Raw genomic sequence first — 24,152 nt, forward strand, 5'->3', positions numbered from 1 at the left:
TGGGCGGCGACTGCGGCCAGGAAGTCATTGGCCCATTGCGCTCCGCCTCTTTCCCGGCAAATATCCCCCTTTGCTCCAGACTCCAGAGCGACGAATCTGCGGGGACTCGTCTCGTCACTAGCTCAGTTTAGGCGGTTGTCAGGGAGAAGCAAGATGGCGACCGCGACGGAGGAAGACACGGAGCTGAGGGATCTCCTCGTGCAGACGCTCGAGACGAGCGGGGTGCTGAATAAAATCAAGGTGAGGAGCTGGCGGGGAGCGGGACGGAGACTTTATGGAATGGAGGGGAGCGCCTCAGAAATGTGTCGGTGTATGCCCGCCTGACGCCGGGAGAGGCGTGCTGTGCATGGAGGTGCTGGTGGCGCGGCCCTCGCGAGAGAGCGGGTCGACACCAACGGCGCTAACGGACTCCCAACTGTCATCCCCGCCCTCTGGACAATGCCGCTTAGGCATAAGTGTCGCGCGCTGCCTTTCGCTTCGTGGCGCATGCGTGGAACTCCTGAAGCGATAAGAGGGTTGGTTGGTGGTCATGAGAACATAACGGAGAGACTTCCCGCCCCGGAACAAAGGCCTGTCCCGCCGTGGTCAGCCAGGTGCCCCATAGAAGCCCATAAAGCAGGCCGTAGGAGCTTTCTTTCCTGCTGTTGCTCCCCAGCATCTGGTATGCAGAGGCATACTATTTTCTGATTCTCTTATGCTCCAATCCTCTTGTAAACCCATTTAAGTTGGTGACCATTCCTACGTTTGGTGGAAGCAAGTTCCACAGTTTAACAGTGCTGTGTGAAAAAGTCCTTCTGTTCGTCCTGACACCATTCAACTTCATTGGGCGATCTGAGTTCTAGTATTATGAGAAAGGGAGATGACTTATTTTCATGATTTTTCCACAGCGTATAAACTTTTTGTTTCCCCCGGTTCTCACCTTTTGCTAAAAACATTGGGTGACCACTGACCAGAACTACACAAAGTATCCAAAGTGTGAAGATAGCATAAACTTATAATAAGGCATTACAATATTGGCTGTTTTAGTCAATATTGGACGCAGTGCTACAGTCCCAGTCTCCTCTTTACCAGCCTAAACATACCCAGCTCCCTCATAAGGCTTGGCTTCCAGACCTTTGATCAAATTGCCCTCCTCTGCACACACATTTCAGCTTGTCAATATCCTCCTTAAATTGTGCCAGTTCACTCATATTGGGGAGTTCCTTTTGGAGCTCCTCCCAATCCCTCTTTGGTTTTGCCACCCTATCTCTAGATAAGTTATGAACACCACAGTGTGCACTTTTCTAAACTTGCACTGTAGGTTTTTAAATGACTAAAAACTGACTTTAAATTGATCTGAGGGCAACACTTACACTTGATAAGCTGCACTTAAAGCTGAAGCTGAGAATACACTGACCTTGAAATGAAGGCTGAAGCCATACTTCTGTTTGTTGATTGACTTTTTCATTTTAGTTTGGTCTATGTTTTCATTCTTTACAGTGTAGAAGTAGGAGGGATCACTAATATTTAATACATAGTTGTTAGATTGTTTACTGTCTGTCAGGCACCATAAACAAATTATTGTTGTTTAGTCGTGTCCGACTCTTTGTGACCCCATGGACCAGAGCACGCCAGGCACTCCTGTCTTCCACTGCCTCCCACAGTTTGGTCAGACTCATGTTCGTAGCTTCGAGAACACTGTCCAACCATCTCGTCCTCTGTCGTCCCCTTCTCCTTGTGCCCTCAATCTTTCCCAACATCAGGGTCTTTTCCAGGCAGTCTTCTCTTCTCATGATGTGGCCAAAGTATTGGAGCCTCAGCTTCAGGATCTGTCCTTCCCATGGGCGTAGGCCGGAGGGGGCAGTTGCCCCCCCTAGAAGCAGGGCCGCAGGCCAGCCTGCCCCGCTGCCCGCCGCCGCCCGGTGCCTTCTCCCTGGCTGGCTGTGGGGCGGGTGGAGGGAAAGCCAGCTTTCCCTCCACCCGCCCCGGCGATCGCGGAGGGGGAGGAGAGGGTCAGAGCAGCCCGATTTCGGGCTGATCCTGGTGCCCCCTCGCCCCTGCCGATCGCGGAGGGGGAGGAGGGGGTCGGAGCAGCCCATTTTCGGGCTGATCCTGGTGCCCCCTCGCCTCTGCCGATCGCAGAGGGGGTTGGAGCAGCCCCATTTCGGGCTGATCCTGGCGCCCCCTCGCCCCTGAACGACCATGGCTTTCCTTGCCCCACTGTGGCCCCTCCCCCCACCCCTTGGCCCTTCCTTGCCCCTTGGCCCCTCCTAATTTTGATCCTGGCTACACCCCTGGTCCACTCAGGGCTGATTTCCTTAAGAATGGATAGGTTTGATCTTCTTGCAGTCCATGACATATATTAGCTAGAATGTATAGCATTTCCCCAAGACACAGGATATATGCTTTCCAATAGCCTTTGGGCATTTTTATTTCGAATTTAACTGCTTCTCTCATTCTTTGGGGTTACGCACACATTACCGTCCAAGAAAAAGGTTTATAGATCTTACAATGATAAGTTAGCACAGTCATTTACTTGGGTTCATTTTTCAGAAGCAGATGCAATGTGTGGCAGTCTCACCTTGCAGCATGAGACAGTTCATTAAATATTTGGGCTACTTGCTGTGTAGAGAGGGTAGGCATGAAGTGAATGTCCCTAGATGGAGTAGGAGAGAAGGGGTGCAGGATTTGAATTATGGATGAGAAAGTGTCAGTGGAAAATGAAGACCCCCAACAGAAGGAGCCTGAAGAAAGGAAACCAATCCCATGGGTTAAAAAACTTTACTTTTTGCCGATTATTTTGATTGATTTTCTAAATTTCAACCCAATCTCCACAAATTATTACAAATTAATACCAAATTAATACAGTTTTGATTAAATGACTTCCCTCTTGCCTTTATTGATGTGACCCTAACTTCTAATATTACTATGTTAAGTATTTTACATTATCTCCAGTTATAATCCATTACCCAAAATTATCCCTTGTCATTCGTATTTTTAGCCATTTCCAGTTGTGTCCAAACATTATTTAAAGCATTTACATACTTTTGTACAACTTCAAGTGAGAATATAATACTTCTTTTCCTTTCATTCTGTATATGAACTTTAAATACATGTGAGCAGGATACTGTATTTTAAATGTTTTTTCTTCTTGGTTTTATGTATCTAACTGATTCGATTACATATTTGCATTCCACTTTTTCTACAACAAATGCTGAGCTCAGAGCAGCTCATAATAATCACAATAGCATTAAAAAACAACAACATTGCAATCACTAGATCAAACACAATAGCATATATTGTCTGTTTGTATGTTGTTTTGAGTTGTCCTGAGCAAGATAAAGTGACTAGCAAATTAAATTAATAAAATAATGATATTGTTCCAAGTTCTAAACTGGCTACTTTATACAATGTGTGAAGGGTAAGTAAATAGAAAATCGGTGTCCCTAGACTCTTTCATGAGTATTGACTTGACTTGAACACTTGAAGTGTCGTTCACATGGCTTAAGTGCTGCTATGTGGTTTTCTGTGTTGTAGTTTAAATGATGGAGGTACTGTAGCCCTAACCATACTTCCGTGTGAACAGTGTTTCTGTGTGAATAAATTGGACCCTTCTGTGTGAGGTTTGTCTTGGTATCAAGTTTTCTTAATATATAGTTGCAAAATGCTATACATTTACCGGTATACAAATGCTGGCTCTCTGTTACAGGCAGAATTGCGAGCAGCTGTATTTTTAGCACTAGAAGAGCAAGAGAAAGTAGAGGTAAGGAGCTGCCAAAACAATGAACTTTTCATTTCATATAGATGTCAAAAAGCATTAAGAAGCATAATAGAATCCTGTGTGACCTCACAACACAAGTTCTAAGGAGTCAAACAAGTGTCCCTCATTGTTATCCTCGGAAGCCAGCCTTCAGGTAGAAGTATAATCACTGAGTTATTGCAGTTTGTGTTACACCTAGGTATGTCTTGGGTTGTGGATCTTATTTGTTCAAGCATCCCAAAGTCTAACCAACTGTTTCTGTCTCCCAAGGTAGACAGTATAGCTTGAGATGCTGAACTCTAGGGCTACTGCTGCAAATTGAAAGGAGGAGAGGGAAACACTGTGCTTTCTCCTTACTTTAAAGTCTACAGTTGATGAAAGCCAAATGCTCCAGAAAAAAACAGGGTGTTGTTTCCCTAGCCTTTGGCATCATCAAGTAGGTAAAGAATGAGTCAACAGTAAATAAAATGGTGCTGCTGCTGCCAACTTACTTCCAGAACTGAAATTTCAAACTTTGTGTATTGTTGCACAAAACAGAGCATTGGTTATTATTTAATGTTTTATCCTGCTCTTTTCTTCCTAGAATACCCAAGTTCAGCTTGGTTTGGGCATTCAAAATCAATCACTGCCAAATTCTGGTAGTGTATGATATAGGCGTAGCTTCACCATGAGGATGCATAAGCATTCATCCTCATATATAGATAATTGTTATATACCTGTTTTATATCTCTGTCTGTAATCATTAATTGTTCTCATTTTTTCGACAGAACAAAACACCTCTGGTAAATGAAAGTTTGAAAAAGTTTTTAAATACAAAAGATGGTAAGCTCTGTCTCTCCAAATTCTGTTAACTTTCTATCATCCCTCTTAATTTAGTTCAAATTCCATCTTGTCAGCGTTTGATTGACAGAATCTGCAAATTCTACACTTGGCTATACTTTTGTTGGCTGCAAGTATAAGCATAGAACTTCAAGCAGTTTCAGAGTGAAAGTTTTACTCATGTCAGACCTTTGAATGATAAAACTGGAGGAAGGGAAACTAAATGGGAATTTGTAAGTGGATTAAAAGCTATACTTGGACCTGGTACTTTTCTGTATGTTCTTGAGCAAATCATTCTTGCTTCTCCCTATGTAAAATAGGAATAGTAAGCTATCAGGATTGTTGTAATGTGTAAAATATTTTGAAGATTTAAAAGGCTTAATAAATCCTTTTATTCATAATAAAACCCAAACTCAAGTGAAGGATATAGCTTTACAGTTAAAGGCCAGTCTCAGCAACCTCAGTGGAAACAAGGCTGCATTTCATATTTAAATGTAGGTTATAGCAAGTTTGCAGAGTGATTATTCATCACATTTGGAAAATGGATGTTTCTGGGGAAATGTGCTCAGTTAAATTGCTAGGGTTTTAGGGCTAAAGTAACTTGGAATTTACAGAAGTGTGTGTCCCCGAAATAAGACTTTTGTTTCTAGAAGATTTTAAATGGATGGGGAACTGAATCTAGCTTGTGGATCAGATCCCTGATTCTTTCCCCCCCCCAACCCATGGGTCAACTTTGAAAAGTGTGCAGGACCTAAAATCTAAACTATTTAAGCATTTAGGAACTTGTATACAACATCAAGTGTGAGGCAGGTGGGTCTGGTTTGTGGGGAACTGCCTTAAAGGCCAAATTTGGACCCATACTGGGCCACATTAGACCCATGGGTCAGAGGTTCCCCACTGCTGGTGTAAAGCGAAGTCCTCCTGTCTTTGTAGGCCTTCATAAAGGAGTATTTCAGAGTACAGTATATGACTAACACAGTACATAGCATCACACTGCTTTTTATCTAGCCCTACCTCCACCCATTTCTTTCTCCATTCTTCCTATTTTCCCGTTCTCAAGTGTAGCATCACTACCACTGGCTCTTCCTTTCCTTGTCTACCTTCATTATAACCATGCAATGAAAAGGGTTCCCTTGCCTAGAATTTCCTTACTGTTCACCTGTCCCCACCCACCCAATGAAATATAGGAAGACTTATCTACAAACAAATTCATTACTGAATGCCAAAAGCATTTTTTCACTTTATCATACCTGTTTTGTAAACAGTAGCACTTAACTCACATTTCAACTGAAAATAGTGAATCCAAATGCTATACAGGAAAACCAAATGTGACTCATTTCTTTTGTAGGTCGATTGGTGGCTAGTCTGGTTGCTGAATTTCTTCAATTCTTCAATCTTGATTTTACTTTGGCTGTCTTTCAGCCTGAATCAAGCACAGTAAGTAAACATTTTAATCATAAGAACACATTAGAGAATAACACATTATATTCATTTTAATTCTTATAACAACACATAATATAATAACACATTTAATTGTTATAATAATACATTATAACACAATAATTTGACCAAAAGGCTTGAAATTATCCCACCCTCAGTTTTGTCCCCAATTTCAGTTTTCTGCATCATCCCTCCAGTTCATTAGCATGTTTACTTAGGAGTAAACATTGCACACAGTGGGGCTTACTTCTGATTTGACAAGCATAAGACTGCAGAGCTAATCTGATTTCCCCCTCCCTCCAAAATACAATAGAACACTGTTTAAACCTTTGGTTTTGGTTTTGAATAAATGGGGGAGGATATTAAGAACTTTAACTTGAATGTTGTGCTCATGCACTTTAGGGACAATTTCTTTTTCTGTCAATCAGCTGTCAAATCTTGAATTTGAGAAAGAACAATTGAGTAAAATATATTGTGTTAATGGCCTGGAATGCTTTATGCTTATTTTTAGTTAAATGGCATTGAGACTCGAGAAAATTTAGCACGGGACTTGGGAATTATAGAAGCTAAAGCTACAAAAGAAGCGCCCTTACTGCTGGAAGTGATCAGAAGATGCCAGCAGAAGAAGGGAGTGTCTAACTTTGGAGAGGTAAGGATTTTGAAAATGTGTAGTATTTTAGTTATACTAACTTTCTTGATAAACTGTTTATCTTGATGTAGGCATGCTAAACAAACTATGACAAGCAAATTAAATGTTTATTATTGGTGTGTTTAAAATTGTTTATTTTATATTCTAAAACTATTATTTAGGTAGCCCCTGTAATATCTGATGGTATACATTCTCCTCCAAAATCATCAGATGGAAGATCTAACATACACTCATTGCCAAGTAAGGTAAGTCAGAGTACTGGAATTAAGCTTAATATTATTTGAGAAGCACATTTTGAACTTTCAGGTTTTTTTCTCTATTCATTCTTGTCTATCACGTCTTTCATTTTGTTAATAGACCCTGTTTGACTTTCTAAAGAGGAAGTAAGATATCAGGGAATGATAAAGACAGATATTTGTTCAATGAAATAAAACCATAATCTGATGGGGTGCAGGTATAAATTAGAAAGAAGTTGGAATGTGGTATTATAAAACTAGAATGACAATGTGTGATGTGCAATTTTTGTTGCTACTTCATTTGAGAGGCAGAGCATGAATAGCTGAAAAGTTCTACTGCTTTCCCCCCCCCCCCACTCCTGCTGCTACAGTATGCTGTAGATAAACTAGCCAAAGTCTGGATGGCCATGTAATTCACATGCAGGTATGTGGTTTATCTGAAGGAATCAAAAGGTTACAAGTGTAACCAAAGTTTGTTCTTGGCTTATTGTTCATGGTTTGTTTGGTGAAATCAAACCACAAGTACAGGTTCAGCTGATATGACAAGGCTCTAGCTTCTTTTGCCTATGCTAGGAGAGAGAAGGAGCGCTGCAGAAATTTGTTTTAAATTGTGGTTTAATGTAATGTGCAAACTAGGTCATTGAAACTTAATGTGGGGGGCAGTCTGTACCAGCTTTCTGTTTACTTAAGGTTGCTTGCCTGATTTGAATATTATGGATTTATTGAATTACCTGTATTTGCCTTGATACATTGGGACCCAGGTGGCGCTGTGGTTAAACCACTGAGCCTAGGGCTTGCTGATCAGAAGGTCGGCGGTTCGAATCCCTGTCACGGGGTGAGCTCCTGTTGCTTGGTCCCAGCTCCTGCCAACTTAGCAGTTCGAAAGCACGTCAAAATGCAAGTAGATAAATAGGAACTGCTACAGCGGGAAGGTAAACGGCGTTTCCATGTGCTGCTCTGATTTGCCAGAAGCGGCTTTGTCATGCTGGCCACATGACCTGGAAGCTATACGCCGGCTCCCTCGGCCAATAACGCAAGATGAGCGCCACAACCCCAGAGTCAGTCACGACTGGACCTAATGGTCAGGGGTCCCTTTACCTTTACCTTTACCTTTACCTTGATACATATTAAATTGTGCAAGCCTACTTGCTGGGGAAATTAGTTTTGTAGACCATGTGGACCATATGTGACTTGTTTATTTTCATATTTGTTCTTGTTTGTTCCTTGTATCGGTTAAGGAAGGTTAGATTTTTAGTAGTGTTGATTTTTTCTTTTTCCTATTATCAAATTACAACTTAAAAGAACCGTGGTGGCAGCAAGTTTGATTTTTTAAAGGCTTGTATCAGTGTCACTCTATGCCTTGGTTGTAGGAGCAAACAGATTTAATGAGATACATGTCTGCGGGTAGAAGACTAACTGTTGTTGATTGGCTCTGTGTTTCTAGTAGTTTTAGCAAAACCAAGGAGTGTGCCAATACAAAAAGGAGGTATTGACTATCCAGCAGAATATTAAAAAGAAATTTCACCCTTGATTATCTTGATTAAAGCTTTACATTGTTAGAAGAGTAGTGGTAGTGGCACCCGCCCTGTGGAACGCCCTCCCAGCAGATGTCAAGGCAATAAGTAACTATTCTACTTTCAGAAGACAGCTGAAGGCGGCCCTGTTTAGGGAAGTTTTTAATGTTTGATGCTGTACTGTTTTTAATATTCGGTTGGAAGCCGCCCAGAGTTGCTGGGAAAACCCTGCCAGATGGGCGGGGTATAAATAATAAATTATATTATTATTATTAGAGTTACTGAGAAATTCTTTGCAACCTCTTTGCTTTTCTGTTTTCTACCTTGTCCCAAGAGACTCATGTTTCTTAACCAGATTCTTGCTTATTTTAATAAAGACTGAATAAAGAATGCTATACATAGAGAAGTACTGGACAGAGGTAAACTAACTGAAAGAATTGTTCCCTTAGGCATCTAGTTGACCACTGTGAGAGCAGGATACTGGATTAGGTGGACCACAGGCTTGATGGCTTCTTACCCATCTAGTCCACCATTCTATTTCCAGAGGCCAGGTGCTTGCTTCTTGATCTGCTGGAGAAAAAGAGTATTTAAGTACAAATGACGATTCTTCCACCTCTCTTTGGGGAGCATTGGGGTTGCAAGAGAAAATACCAGAAGGCAATAAGATGATCAGGTCATAGGAATCATCTGTTTTGTAGGTGACAATATAAAACTGGCATGAATTGGTAAGACATCTGCTGGTGTTGCTGTGGAACAGAGACGATCCTCTTACCGGCTAAAAAGTTGTAGTAGCTGTGGTTAAAACAGAGAGATTATGTATTCAATGTGATGGTGAAGAGCAAATCACATTCACATTCACTCTTCACAATCACTACTGATGTGATTGTGAAGAGCAAAAGGTACCTTTGTTTTAGCGTGAATGAGCTGCTTGTAGGACAGAGAACAGAGATTACTTTGTCTATATGTAGAAACAACATTGCAGAGAGAACTTCTGCCACTTACTTCATCAGTGAAGTGGAGCCCTGTAAATGTAAACCCAACCACACTCTGATGTGTTGAACAGTAATGTCTGACTTCCTGTAAGCTAATGTTGTTTTATGTCTCTTGGCATCAATAACATTTTCCACCATGTTTACATGTATCAGAAAGCTGTTGCCAATCCTGACTCCCTAGTGCAATGCATTGTTTAATGTTTCTGTTTGCATACATTACAACGTTAGAAAGAACATGTTAACAATTTGTCATGCAGCCCAAAGTCTTTGTTAATTTCTTGGAACACTTAAAGTAGCAGCTGCTTGTTCTAGCTTTGGAGAATTCCTTTTATGGGTTTCATTACCTGGATAACTCCCACACCATCATTTCATATGAATCTTCCTTTATTGGGGGCAAGAGGATAAGCTGGGTGAATTGGCCCTTTCTTAAATCTAGGTGAAAAATGTTCTCTGCACAATGCCTTGTGTGATCCGAAGATAAAATCTTGACAATACCTGTTTTCTTTTTTAAATGCAGTTTGTTGAAGAGTAAATATTGAAAGCAAGGTGGCGGTATATTCACAAAAATTCACCCCAATTGTTTTTCCCAAGTCACTTTTTAAAGGTTTCTAAATGTTTATAGCATCTTCCAGTGCTTGGGTAATCATTTGGGATCACAGGAACTATTAAACTTAACAATGTGCTAGTAATGTTTTTCTGAAGATAAAATGTTTTAGTGGTGTTTTGTGAGGATACTGTTGTGGATACAGTAGTTGTAAGAAGATTCTTTTGAATCTTGTAAGAAGATTACAATTGATGGCTATCTTTTGTTAGGCTGCTGCGAAATACTAAAGTGTTTGTTTTTGTTTGTGTGTTTTAAATGATGTCTTTCTGAACACTGCTAAAATGACTGATGGTCAAAAGGAGACTGTCATAGTGGTGCTGTCGGTGTTGAGAAACTGGAACATGATTTTGATGTCACATGCTAGAACTTTTTGGTTTGCTAAATTATACTAGTTTAGAACTGTTTTAACTGGCATGACTTCCCGCAATGAACAATGAAAATGTTTTGTTCAAGGTGTCTAAGTAATAATTGTAAAATCTGCATACTGGCTGTGGTCTCATTTAAGGTTTCAGTCTGAGTCTTTAAGCACAAGTTGCACATCTGTGAACAGAATTCTGTACAGAGCAGCAGAGGGTACATGACTCAAGGCATTTGAATCCTACCAAGTGCTTATAGTCTTCCTAGTAGATAAAAAAAAATGTCCTGTATAGAGATGTAAAGCAACCAATTTGTTTTCCTCAGGGGGAAATAGAATTAGTAATACTTCCTTATCAAACCTACATATATTTTATTACTTTTCACAACAAAATATCACCTTTTATAACTTCACATATAAAATTGTACTCTAGCATTTTTATGGAACTTGCACACTAGTCCAGTGCTCATTTACTCATATGTAAAACCCACTCTTTGATTAGTGTAGCTTACAACATCAAAAGTATAAATGCCTTCCAAATAAGAAAGGTAAAATTGTACGTGTGCAAAGCATGGTGGAACACAGAATTTTTTCCTGTGGCAAGAAACTGGAAAGAAAATTTTGTAGATTATAATCTATAATGCTTATGAAATTTATCAGACTCATTCATCACATCTCTTGCCATATTTTATTTGAAGCCTGTGATTATTTTTAAATAGCTGGGAGGTGAAGTATTCTACTGGTCAAGCAGAGAGAGAATGTTGGTTAGTAGGCAAGGCTTTTAATCAAGTTTTTAGAGTGATAGCATAGATCTAACTCAAGAATCTAGATTTCACATAACATAACCCACATATAATTTATTTTCATTTTTGTGCCATTATTTTATTCTTGTGCTCAGATACCAAGGTATAAAGGACATCGTAAACAGAAATGGTGCTTGGACACAACTGAGCAGGTAAAATGCATGAGGAGAAGAAACTGACAGGTGCTTCTAGTTCTACCTTTAAGAAAGAGCAGCTTGCACTAAAAATCATTGCAACTGACTCATGGCATTGTGCAAACTAACTCCACAAATATGTAGATGTAACACAGACTCTGTGGCACAATATTAATTACATTATGTAAATTTAATGCAAAGCTTATTAATAAGCTTTACCTCATTAAAGGTCTAACCCACAAAGCCTAGGGCTTGCTGATCAGTTGGTTGGCAGTTCGAATCCCCGCAACGGAGTGAGCTCCCGTTGTTCGGTCACAGCTCCTGCCCACCTAGCAATTTGAAAGCACGTCAAGTGCAAGTAAATAAATAGGTACCGCTCTGGCGGGAAGGTAAACGGCGTTTCTGTGCACTGCTCTGGTTCGCCAGAAGTGGCTTAGTCATGCTGGCCACATGATCTGGAAGCTGTCTGTGGACAAACGCCGGTTTCCTCGGCCTATAGAGCGAGATGAGTGTGCAACCCCAGGGTCATCCGTGACTGGACCTAATGGTCAGGGTTACCTTTGCCTTTATATTTATGGAGTGGCTGCTGGCTTGCCTGCCCTCCTTCATGCATTTTATGACTCTCCGTGCAGTTTTTGTATCAAAAGGTCACATCTTTGGATTCCAAAACTTTAACAATTAGGTATATTGACACAATTTCTTTCAGTAATGTTATTGTATATTGTTAGTTCTTGGTTAACTGAAGGCCAGTTCACACATTAACTCATGAAATTATATCCTTTCCTACCCACTTGGAATTCTGAATGTTTCTACATACCAAATATGACTTTAAAATTTAAAGCATTTGCCTGACCTTCACTTTGCTGAGGATAGAGGACCCGATAATTCCCACCCCCAAGGTGAGGGGCAGGCAAGCAGCTGAGGACTATCTAACTTTCCCTGAATAAAGGGAGAACCTTTATGATTCCAACCAGGCAGACCAGGGCTGAGTTACATGTGGTTGCTCATTAAACATATTGTGTACTGGTGCTAAGATAATGGGAGTGTGTATCTTTGATAATCTTGAGTGAATTATTTGATCTGAAACATTTCAGTTTGGCTGTTAGGATATTTGGACCCTTATACAAAAACAGCTTTGTGGCAGAGTTGCAATTAAGATTTCAAGGAATAGCCACCCATTTCCTGTTTCACTTACTTGAATACAGTACTGCTGCTCCTCTGCTCCACCCCCAGCCTTGTGCATCTTTTGAAAGCCAGTCCAGAAGGCATGAAGAGAGCTAGGAAAGGATGCTTTTGTTGTTTTCCTGTTTTTCCTAGGAGGTAGCTTTCATATTCCCTTCTTTACCCTGTTCTGAAGGAATGGAGAAGGCAAAGACTACACCATCAAGTAGTGTATTTATTTATTTGCATATAAAGTCTATAAGCCTTCCTGTAACAGAAACTATTGGGAGATTAACACGATAAAAAAATGAACACAATTACAATTGAAATGTGTTAAAAACAGATAATTTGCCTGGCACTAAAATATGTTAAAGTAGATACTAGCAAAGTCTCTCTAGGGAGCCCGTACAACTACCATGGGGATACTAGCAAAAAACGTATTTTCACGCATAGCTACTACCTATACCTCAATTGGCAGAGTCACTTAGAGCAGGCCTTGGGTTATGAACTGAGGTTCTAGTGTGTGCATAAAGGCCAAGTAATGGATGACTGCACTTGACCTTTAGTTCTTTTTGAAACACTTTACTGCAGGCATCCCCAAACTGCGGCCCTCCAGATGTTTTGGCCTACAACTCCCATGAATCCCTAGCTAAGAGGACCAGTGGTCAGGGATGATGGGAATTGTAGTCCAAAACATCTGGAGGGCCGAAGTTTGGGGGTGCCTGCTTTACTGTCATTGGTCATTGGTTTGAAGGCTAGCAGGCATTTGTTGGATTGCTTTTTAAAAGTGTCTCAGAATTTTGTCTATTCTGAAAGCAGCTTTTACTTTCAACTGAAGTCACATCTGCACCATAATGTAAAGCACATGGCTTCCTCCAAAGAATTGTGGGAACTGAAGTTTACCCACATGCAGACACACTTACAAACTACAGTTCCCAAGATTCTTTCAGGGAAAGCCATGTGCTTTAAATGCATGGGGTGGATGTGACCTACGGTAACTCTGAACCAGCTTCATTGGTGTGTATTCAGGATGAAACTAGACAGTCCCCAGCTTTATCTTTGCCTCCTATTGTGTGAATGCCGGTGGGGTGGGGGAGACATTTGCATGTGTGCAGTGATGCTTAACCTTTCTTCCACCCTGTGATGCTTTTCTATTTTTTTATTAGTTTCTAATTTGGTCTTAAGGTTATATTTTCCTAGATTCATTATGTCACCTCCACTATTCTATAAGCTGTCTTGAGTAGTTTTTAATGAAAAGGCAAGATAGAAATATTTTAATAAATATATCAGTTGGACAGATAAGCAGAGGAAACTGCTTTATACTGAGTTTGACAATTGGTCCACCTAGCAGAGTACAGCTTACACTGTGTAGCAGTGGCTGTCCAGAATTTCAATCGGGGGTCTTTCTAAACCCTACCTGAATATGCTGGGGATGGAACCTGGAACATTTTGCATGCAAGGCACATGCTCTAGCACTGAGCTGTGGCCATTTGCAACCTTTTTCAGTGGCCATTTCCCCCTTATAGCCAGATCAAAGATAAAAAATAGGCCCCCAGCTGAAGAATTGGGAAGGATTGATAGGTGGGGGAAAGGCAAAGGTTAAGCACTCCTACCCTCTTGATACTGCACTAAAACCCACCTTAACCCCCCTTCCCAATATTCTGCTAGGTGGACCAATTGCTATTAACTATATAGCAGGTGTTTGGGGAATGATGTGCCTACCTGTTTGCATTGCATAGTTTTTTTCAGCCTGTAAATCTTTATGAAAGGACAAGGGTTTTGGTATCATCCTTCTACGTAGGATGCTGCTACTGAGAAGTGGTAATAGTAATGCTTAGTATTTGTATACCACATTTTAAGTGTTCAGAATAGTTTTTAAATCATTCATCCAAAGTTGTAATTTGTTTCACTATATGAAAATTTGCATTAGTCAGCCTTCAAAATCTAGATGAAATTTCTAGATGAGTGGTTAATGGCAATTTACCTGCTAAAACTACTAAATTGGTTTCAGAACTGGTTACAATGAAACTGACATAAATGCTTAACTATAAAATTGTATCAGATTACTAATGCAAAAATTCTATTCTAAGAAAATTGTAGCTTTGTTGAATTGTGAGAGTCTGAAGAAGAGTTTTTGATACGACACCTTTTAAATTTTTAACTCTAGTACTCTATATGTTTTATATTTGGGTAAGGGACCTGGATTTAAAAGTAATCGCTGACACTGCTTATGCAGATATTGTTGGCATCTGTCTGTCTTGGGAAGAGTGAGCCTTTGGGAGTAAAGTCAAACCATTGGAGAATTACCTGCTGTGGCTATAGAGAACAATACAGTAGAGAAATATTTTTATTACAGGTGGGGTAGATGAAGTCATCTTGTTTTGGTGCTACAGGTGTGCCATGACATTTCTTCCCTCTGCTTCTCAAAGTGGTCATTCCTCCTCTGGTCACTGCTGTGGCTACATGACCTGTCTCCAGCCACTACAATCGTCTGCAAGGGATTCCCATACCAGCCTTCATGTCACATTTGCAGACATCTTTTAACACAGAATTGGTCTGCCAGCAGGTCTAGTGCTCCCTGCTATCTTCCATTCTGTGTACATGACCAAACCAGTGTAGATGTCACAGAGACAGGGTTGCAAACATGCTGGGAATGTGGGCTTGGCAGAGCACATCTTTCTTTGACATTTCGTTTTCCCATGTGATGCTGAAAATCTTCCTGACGCAGCACAAATGGAAGGCCTGAGGCATTGCTTCTGGCGGGTGAAAGTTGCCCATGACTCACTTCCATAAAACAGTATATTCAGCACACAAGCCTGGTAGACCTTCATCTTGGTCTTGGTTGTTAGCATCACATTTCCCCATACCCTTTTGGAGAGATGAGCCATTGCTGTAGCTGCCTTGCCAATATGTTCGTCCAGCTCAACATCGATTGAAAGGTTGCTGGTTATGGTGAAACCCAGTCTACCACCTCAAGCGTGTGGCTGCCTATGCTGATGTGTGGAGTGCTGGCTTGGAATGCTGGTGATGTCCTGACCCCTCAGGCTGATAAATAGGTTGAACTCCATGCAGGCTTGGGCAAAACGGTTGGTGCAGATGTGGAAATTAATTTACCAATCTTGTGAATGAAAAATGATATTGCTCAAGTGAGTAGCAAACATCTCAGAGCTTTAATAACTATATCTGTTACAGGTTAATAACTATAATAACCTAACTTTTTATGCTTTTATTATATGGCATTATGATTTTATTGCTGTAAACTGCTTTGATGTTTTTTATGCTACAGCAGAATACACATATTTAAAAAAATTAACTACTTTTACAAGATTCTGAAACTGGCATTTCTGTCTACACATTGCAATAAATTTAACAAATAATTGAAAAACTGTTGAAGTGACATTTTGCCTACTTAACTGTTGATGTACTACTGTATGTTCTTTTTTGTATACAAAATGGATTATAGCTCAAGGGAAGCAAATTATATGACTTGTTTAAGGAAATGGTTTGTTTGTTTTTTTAGGTTACTGGAACAAGTCATAGTGATACAAGTATCTTGTCTGGAGAAGCAAAGAGCAAAGGCAGCATTCACTTCTTACCCAATGAAACAAAACTAATTTCTCAACCAAACAAAGATACAGATACCAAAGAAAAGAATAATCTAGCAGTAGAAGAAGATACAGAGGGAGATTCCTTCTTTGATGATCCCATACCAAAACCAGAACAAACGTATGACTGGTAAAATGAATGAACTACAACTATGCATGTTTCCTTTAGACAATAAAACAGTCAGACATTTTAGGCTGGAGGATGCTGCACTTTTGTATTTTAGAATAAATAAAAGAGAGGGTTCATGTTTTGCACAAAATGTAGAATAATAGTTTGTTGCAGTGCCCATAGATTGCCTGTGTGTTTCCCCCATTTACAGAAATCACTTTTTTCAAAAATAAGAAAATATATTTCCTACTAGACAATAGAACTCTGTAATACAGAAATATTTATATTCATGTCTTTATATATGCAGATGTATTTTGTGATGATGACACCATAATGGCTTCAGTGTGTTTGGAAAGGCTGGCGGTGTCAGGATACCAGTGCTTCATCTTAGAGAATGATGGATGAAGCCCTGCATGCAGCAGAGCTTCAGAATATTCTGTCTAAAAGTAGCTTTGTGCATCAACTAAGCTGTCCCAGAAACTAAATGGCACTCCAAAACCCGCCTCCAACACAAGCCAATACTTATCAAACTCAATGTCACGGCATGACAGAAGTGAGACTTGATCAAGCAGATCCTGGACTAGATCAGCTCAGCCCCTCCCTAGTCTTGGAATGCTCTGTTTCAGGGCTTTCTGCTAACTGCTGCCTCCAGGCATCCCACCAGCAGGCAGCCTGCACTTTTGGTAGTCTGCAGACTCCAGCTTAGCTGGGAGAGGAAAGCAGAAGACACTTCAACCCTGTCTCAAAGTGAGCAACAAGCTGATGTATTGAGGGGTGTGTGTGTGGATTGCTCTGCCCACATGCAAATGGTATGCTGTGCTCATATAATTTCCCTTGAGGCAAGTGGAAATATAGTAACAACCAAATGGTTGTTATTGCATACTACTTTATACAGGTTCAAGGAATAATCAACTGATGCCATGTCAACTCAGATTTGCTTCTTCTGAAGAAAATTTTACTTGAATTCAAAATCATAACATGGTTGATACAGTTTATATTTATATCTAAATCTCTTCCTCTGGGTTATGTTGATAAAACATCACATGACATAAACAGTTACACTGAAGAAGCTTTGGGATAGGGAATAGATGAGAATGTGTACAGAGCTTTTCTTGCCACATAAGGCATTAAGAGCCATTATTCATTACTCAGTGGATGCTGCTTGTACCTATTTTGTTGTCTTGGTGTAGCAAATGGTATAGTCTTGTTTCCTGTTTTGTCAGATGGAGCATGTTAATGAATTTTGAAGCAGTTAGAAAATGATGTATCTTTCCCCCTTCCCTCCTTTTTAAAGGAAGAATGACTCTATCAAGGAAGGAAATGCTTCTCTTTCTGATGTACCACCTATAAAGACTGGTCTGAGCTCTTTGTCTGGAGCACCTCCTCTAAAAAAGTCTGACAGTAAGTTATTGAGTGAGAAATTACACTCCCTTGCTCTAAATATTATAATAATCTTGCATTACAAGAGCATACCTTCACTTAGCTTTGTACATTCTGGTGTTGTTGTAAACAGTTTAAAGTTATTATTTTGCACCAGAAAAAGAGGATAGGTACCTGGCTGTGATAAATGCTGTGCAACCAGGACTAGTTGGCAAATAGTGATGTAGTGTTCTTGTGCATTGCTGGTTGCAGCACGTTACTCCCAACAACCAGTTCAGATGCTATAAAGCTAACCTGTGGACTTGCAGAAATTGTTGAATTCCAATTCCCATCAACTAGCATGGCCAGTGGTCAAGAATGATGGGAAATGCAGTGCAGTAACATCTGGAAGGCCACAGGCTAGTCACCCATTCTGTATATCCATTCAAATTTCTGCATCCCCCACTGTTCTTGTACATTGGTTCTAATTTATATAGCATGCATCTTTCTTTTATATGATCTGCTGACTATTATAATGGACCCAAAGCAGATTGCAATTTTTAAACAGAATCTGTTCAATCAGCAAAACAATCAAATAACATCTTAGGCACTTTTTCATTCTATATTTCTTGGATAGCTATCTGTTTTCAACTGCAACAGTCACCTTTTATGAAGTAGGAGAGTGAATTGTCAAGTATGTTCCCCAGTATTATATGAAGGTTGCATTCACATGTCACAGTAAGCTATAAATCATGACTTACTGTGCATAAACAAATCTCGCCTTCTTCGCTTCTCCCTACTCATTGCTAGGATGAAAAAAACAAATATGGCATTAAACCAGGGATCATGGTTTATTTCAGTACAAACAAACACAGTCTGTAGCCAAGGTTTTTTCTTGGCTTACTGATCATATTTTGTTTCCTTCCAGTCAATGGCAGTCAGCGGGGCACCTGGCTTCCAAACGGCAGACACCTTTCCCACTTACTAGGAGACAAGAGGTGCAGGGAGCTCATGGGGAGGGGGAGCAAGAGAGTCAGATTGGCCCTACCACTGGACCCACACTGTGTTGAGCTCCCCACACCTTGTCCCTTTCCTGCTCAGAAAGCAGTGTCGGTGCTTGCTATTCAAAAGCCAGGTGCGCAGTGCAGCCTTCACCACTAACTGCAACTGCTTCCAGTACAAGCAGGAAGGAGTAGTGAAGTGGGTGTAATTTGTTCATACATAGTAACTCATGGTTTTTGTCTTATCTTGACATGATAACATGAGCATAGAAAATCAGCGTGGCTGCTCTTATTACCAACATGGTAAAGATAAAGGGACCCCTGACCATTAGGTCCAGTCGTGACCGACTCTGGGGTTGCGCGCTCATCTCGCATTATTGGCCAAGGGAGCCGGCGTATAGCTTCCAGGTCATGTGGCCAGCATGACAAAGCCGCTTCTGGCAAACCAGAGCAGCACATGGAAACGCCGTTTACCTTCCCGCTGGAGCGGTCCCTATTTATCTACTTGCACTTTGATGTGCTTTCGAACTGCTAGGTGGGCAGGAGCTGGGACCAAGCAACGGGAGCTCACCCCATCACAGGGATTCGAACCGCCGACCTTCTGATCAGCAAGCCCTAGGCTCAATGGTTTAGCCCACAGCGCCACCTGGGTCCCATTACCAACATAGCAACTTCAAATTTTCACTCTTGTCATCTCTCTGGTTAACATGCATTTTAAGTAGGTTCTGTAGGAAGCAGTTAAACTCTTTTGATCTTCCTAACCTCTGTTTTACAGATGCAAACTCAATTTTGAAAGATGTAAAGAAGATGAATTCTAAATTTGGATCACTTGGACTAGGCAAGTAGCTCTTCAGAAGGACACCATTAAGAACTTTTTATTGCCACATCTTGTTTGGTAATTGTTCAGACAAAAAATAAAAAATATTTCTATACATAGATTAATGTAATAAGTTGTTTCAGCATTTGATGAAATGCTTTGCAGCATGTTAAAAGCTGTTCTAAAGTTACTATTTTTCAGGGGGGATCCTCATGGTACTCTTTTCATTGTTAAACTAGGTTGATAGCAAACACATCTTTCTAATTAAATACTGTATGCAATTTCAAGTTTTCTAATCCATTTTAATTATTTATAAGCAGGGGATGAAGAGGAATATGCTGATGACTTCAATAGGTAAGAGAAAATTCAGAGTGGTATACTTCAAGCATTTATTTGCATTTGATATAAGCATTTGATATAAGTTAAAAAGGATGCACATTATTTCTCAAAAAGGTTTTAAAAAGTTGTGTTTCCATATAGCTATACACCACACAAGCATTTTTGAACTATTTACTGCTCTTTTATGAATTTCTTGATGTTCTAATACTCTGGGCATGTTCACACATTATGGAAAGTCATGGCTAGCGAACATGCTGATAATTTCCAGTTTGCTCCTTTTTGTTATTGAGTTGGAACAAAACATGATCCTTGGCTTAGTGTTGTGTCTGAGCTGGGGATCATGCTTTGTTTCACAAACCTTTGCTCCAGGCAGTGATTTGTTCGGAGTGAAACAAGACCCTGATCCCTGGTTCAGATGTAACACTAAGCCCAAGGATCATGGTGTTTTGCTCTGGCTTGCTAGTAGAAAGGAGTAGAGTGTTCAACATAAACTATTAGCCATTGATTACTGTGTCATGTGAACACAGCCAATTATGTGCTTCCAATTTTAATGTGTGAAAATATTTTTTTTAATGAGCTGTCGTGGTTGGTTCTTGAAGTCAAGTAAATATACACTTCCTTAAGTTATCACATGGCACCAGCAATTCTCTATAGAATCACTTTGTGGGATGCGGGGAGCTCCATGTAAGTCACTGGCACTTTGAAGTAATGACTCCTGGTATTTGGTGAATTTACTTTAATGTAGGATTTTTTAAGCAGTTCAGCCCACACGTAACTTTGAAATTCAACATTTTATTTATTAGGTATTTAGAAATGTTTCTCGTAGATATTTGAATTTATAAGGCGTTCTTTAAGATTAAAGAATAGAGCTTCATTGTTTCAATCTTTTAACTTTTCCTCATGTCAGTACTAGTCATCGGTCAGAGAAAAGTGAAGCCAGCATTGGTGAAGAAATAGATGATATTTCCGTGGAATTAGACGACTTCAATACTAGTGATAAAGTATGTATATTATACTTTACATTGGGGTGGGCATGTATCCATTTTCATTCTCAGTAGAAAGCTATTTGCGTAGAATCCCATTTTTGTATTCTCCTGAAGGTTGCTTGTAAACATACCGTTATTGTGAGAAACTGTTAAGCCAAACAATAGCTGTATCTGTTTGCAACTGTGTTTAAGGGACCCTTGCCAAGTGCCACCTAGTGGGCCACCTACTTTAGTGTAATCCTCACTCCCCAGGCGGTTTACTTGAATGCAGCAGGGGTATTCCAAACAGTGCCTGGTGGTTGAGTTTGGGAATCAGCATTTCAATCCCACAATGCCCCAGAGCAACTCTACATCAGGGATACTGCTGGAAATTTAATTGATGGCGCTCAGACCTAGCCTTGCAGCACTGATTGGAACACCAGGCAGGGGATGGGATTGAAGGGCAGGCAAAGGGGAATGGGAGTTCTAGTTCACAACATCTGGATGGTACCACATTAGCATTCCCTGCCCTTTCTCCTTACGGTGCAGAATGAGTAATGTGTGAACTGAGCTCTGCTTAATTTATTTGAATGTAAGATCTCCCTAATAATTGCAGTATATTCTCTATTTGAAGGAGGATGAGAGGTGGAGGTTATGGTTTTGGGGATACCACATATTTCAAGAAGCATAGCACAGTATAGCTCACACATGCTTTTTCCATATGGTCAAAATAAGGGAGGGAGGGGTGGCACCTGAGACTCTGAAACATATTGAGATTTTCCAAGTAACTAACAGTCTCATGTGAACTTAATAAAGCTTAATACTTTTAAGTCTACAGTTCAGGCAACAGAATTATCTGTATGATATGAATCACTGTTCTCTTACCTCAGGAGTATTCGGTAGCCTCTCTGTACATTAACAAATGCCATTTCATTCTTCATTTTGCTTCAGTAGCAAGTATATATTGTAAAAGTTTATTTTTTAATCTTCACTGAAAAGAAATAAATAACGTGTTTGAGTATATGAAATTGCTAATATATTTCCCAAACTATGCATGAAATCCATCATCATGCCAGCAAACACAATGGAACTTCACCTTCTTCTCCTTATGCCTGCATCTGCTCCATCCTGGACCACAATCTGCTGCAGAGAGTCTCCCAATCTTCTGGAGCAGATTTTAGGGGCATGCTGTAGGGAAGAAGATAAGGGGAAGCCCTGTTGGTAGCATTACAATAATAAAATGGCAGTGGCACAAAGCTTCTAAATATTGATTTTAAAAATATGCTCTCCTTCCTTATTTTACTGAAAATTTAATGTACAGTACTAAAGCTGCTATCCTATACAATCTTTCCTAGGAATACATTTCATTGAACTCACTGAGACTTACGTGGGGTTGCCATATGTCCATTTTTCCAGGACATGTCCTCCTCCATCATAGCGATCCATAGTTAAAAGTAGAAGTTGGCAAATATGTCCTCTTCTTTGTTCTTTAAAATATGGCAACCCAGATAGATAGATAGATAGATAGATAGATAGATAGATAGATAGATAGATAGTAGTGTGTTGCCTCTTGCTCATAGGAAAGTACTTGAGATCGTCTTGATAGGAGTTTTTAATAGAAGATAATGTTTTAAAGAACAGCATAGCTATAAAATACACTGGATTTTAAACATCAGTTAACATTTTAATATTTTCTTTTCTCCTAGCTTGAAGACTTCACACAAGATTTCACCATTTCTCAGTTAAGTGGTGAAGCAGATTACCTAGAGGATGTTGCATGAGTAGAACAAGCAAAGATCTTAATTTGTTGACTTGAGGAACTTTGTAGACTATATTTTAAGACAATCACTCTGCTGAAATATCCCCTCCCAAATTGTGCCTTGTGTTTCAACAGAAACTCCCCCAACAAACTGGAGTTGGGGAAAGAGTTTTTAAACTTGGAAGAACTGAAAGAAGAAGTAATTTTGGAGTGTGGTATTGCGGTCTCGTTAAGCTAATTTGTATGTGTAATATGTCAAATATTTCCCAGAAAGATGTCCGTTGCAGGCGACAGACACATCAAGATGATTGATCTACAAGAATTCATAAGGGCAGAGATCTACAAAACAGATAAACAGTGGCAAACATGGCTTAATGTCATGGCAACCATTTGGCTTTTTGCTGAAGAACAAACAGTATTTCAACTTGCTCTTCTATTGACCTAATTAAAATTACAGTTTTTCTCTCTTAGCTGTTGAAATTACATTAGTGACCAGGAGATATGAACCAAGATTTTCAAAACTGACTTGTTAGAATGCCTAACATGAGGCATATTAAAATACTTCAGTTGCTGAATCATGAATCCCTGTGGTTTCTAGTCAGCTGGTCCCTTGTTGCAACTTAGGTGCTTAGTTTTGCATGGCCAAGATCACTAGGTACTTCTGAAAATTGCAGCTGGAATATGAGCCTTAACTCTAAACTTATTTTTATATATTTAAACATTTGTTATTCTAAGGTAGTCTTTTGTTTATTAAATTAATGAAAGTTATAAATGGTTGTTAGCATGAGGTTGGTTTTTTGTTGTTGTTTTTTGAAACACAGCTTAATACTGAATAAAACTATCCCAAGAACGACTGTTTTAAAGTTTGGAAATATTATGTGATGAGAACCCTTCACTTAAAATGATTGCGTGTGTGTGTGGTCTTTTGTTTTTTACGTGTGGATTTGAAGAGCATTTAATCTGGGCCTCTTTTAAGTTGTGGATTGCACCTGCATCAATTTGAATCCAAATATCTAAAAATGGCAAACATCTAAAGCATCCCTTTGTAAGTTCATTGAAGCCCCCTATGCAAATTAAGTTTCACCCCTAATTGTGTATATATTTGCCTCATTTATTTCAAAGGGACCTGTATGTATGTAACTGTGCAGAATTGCAGCTTTAGGCTGCAGTTCACCAAAGAATGACAATACGAAAGCTTCCAAATAAAGCACATAGGGAGGCTGTGTAGAGGTTGGTGGACTACTCTGGTGGACCGCATGCTTAATCTCAAATCATGCCCTACCACAGTGGGACTTGTCTGTGAGCAAATGTATGTGGAAACAGGTTTTAACCATAAGCTTTGTGAAATAGAGTCAGTGATGCAAAAGTTGATACAACTTCAGCAATACCTGCTGCATGATATGTTAATTTAAGTCCTGGTCATTTTGTGAAACTGGAATTAAAAATGTAATTCTTTGGGTACTGTAAAAAATAACTTCTCAGATACATTAAGTAAAAAAAAAAGATAGCTTCTTTCTGAGCAGTTTACTTCTTGGTATAACAGTTATCGTAACAAATGTCAGTAAGCATTCATTTACTGTATTTGGCAGCATACTTTAAAGTTTAAGACTACAAACTTCTTTCTTAGTAGAAACAAAATAAAAATCCTTCCAGTAGCACTTGTAGAGACCAACTAAGTTTGTCATTGATATGAGCTTTCGTGTGCATGCACACTTTCAGATGCACACGAAAGCTCATACCAATGACAAACTT

General features: G+C 39.8%; 1 protein-coding gene across 3 annotated transcripts; it reads left to right on the top strand.

Moving 5' to 3' along the window:
- Positions 1-81: 81 nt before the first annotated feature.
- On the top strand, positions 82-24,117 carry CEP43 (centrosomal protein 43). Of its 3 annotated transcripts, none has more exons than XM_060272818.1 (13): positions 82-240; positions 3,689-3,742; positions 4,507-4,561; positions 5,907-5,995; positions 6,510-6,647; positions 6,809-6,892; positions 11,247-11,303; positions 15,967-16,181; positions 17,455-17,561; positions 19,296-19,358; positions 19,658-19,691; positions 20,584-20,677; positions 22,348-24,117. In XM_060272818.1, exons 1-13 carry the CDS (start codon positions 154-156, stop codon positions 22,420-22,422), a joined length of 1,152 nt encoding a protein of 383 aa, XP_060128801.1. In that variant the 5' UTR covers positions 82-153; the 3' UTR covers positions 22,423-24,117. The 3 variants fall into 3 exon arrangements, with proteins under 3 accessions (XP_060128801.1, XP_060128802.1, XP_034964458.1); XM_060272819.1 differs by having other exon boundaries at positions 15,967-16,172; XM_035108567.2 differs by lacking the exon at positions 11,247-11,303 and having other exon boundaries at positions 84-240; positions 22,348-24,116.
- Positions 24,118-24,152: the final 35 nt, after the last annotated feature.

Source organism: Zootoca vivipara, chromosome 3 (genome assembly GCF_963506605.1).
Source record: "Zootoca vivipara chromosome 3, rZooViv1.1, whole genome shotgun sequence".
Lineage (NCBI taxonomy): Eukaryota > Metazoa > Chordata > Lepidosauria > Squamata > Lacertidae > Zootoca > Zootoca vivipara.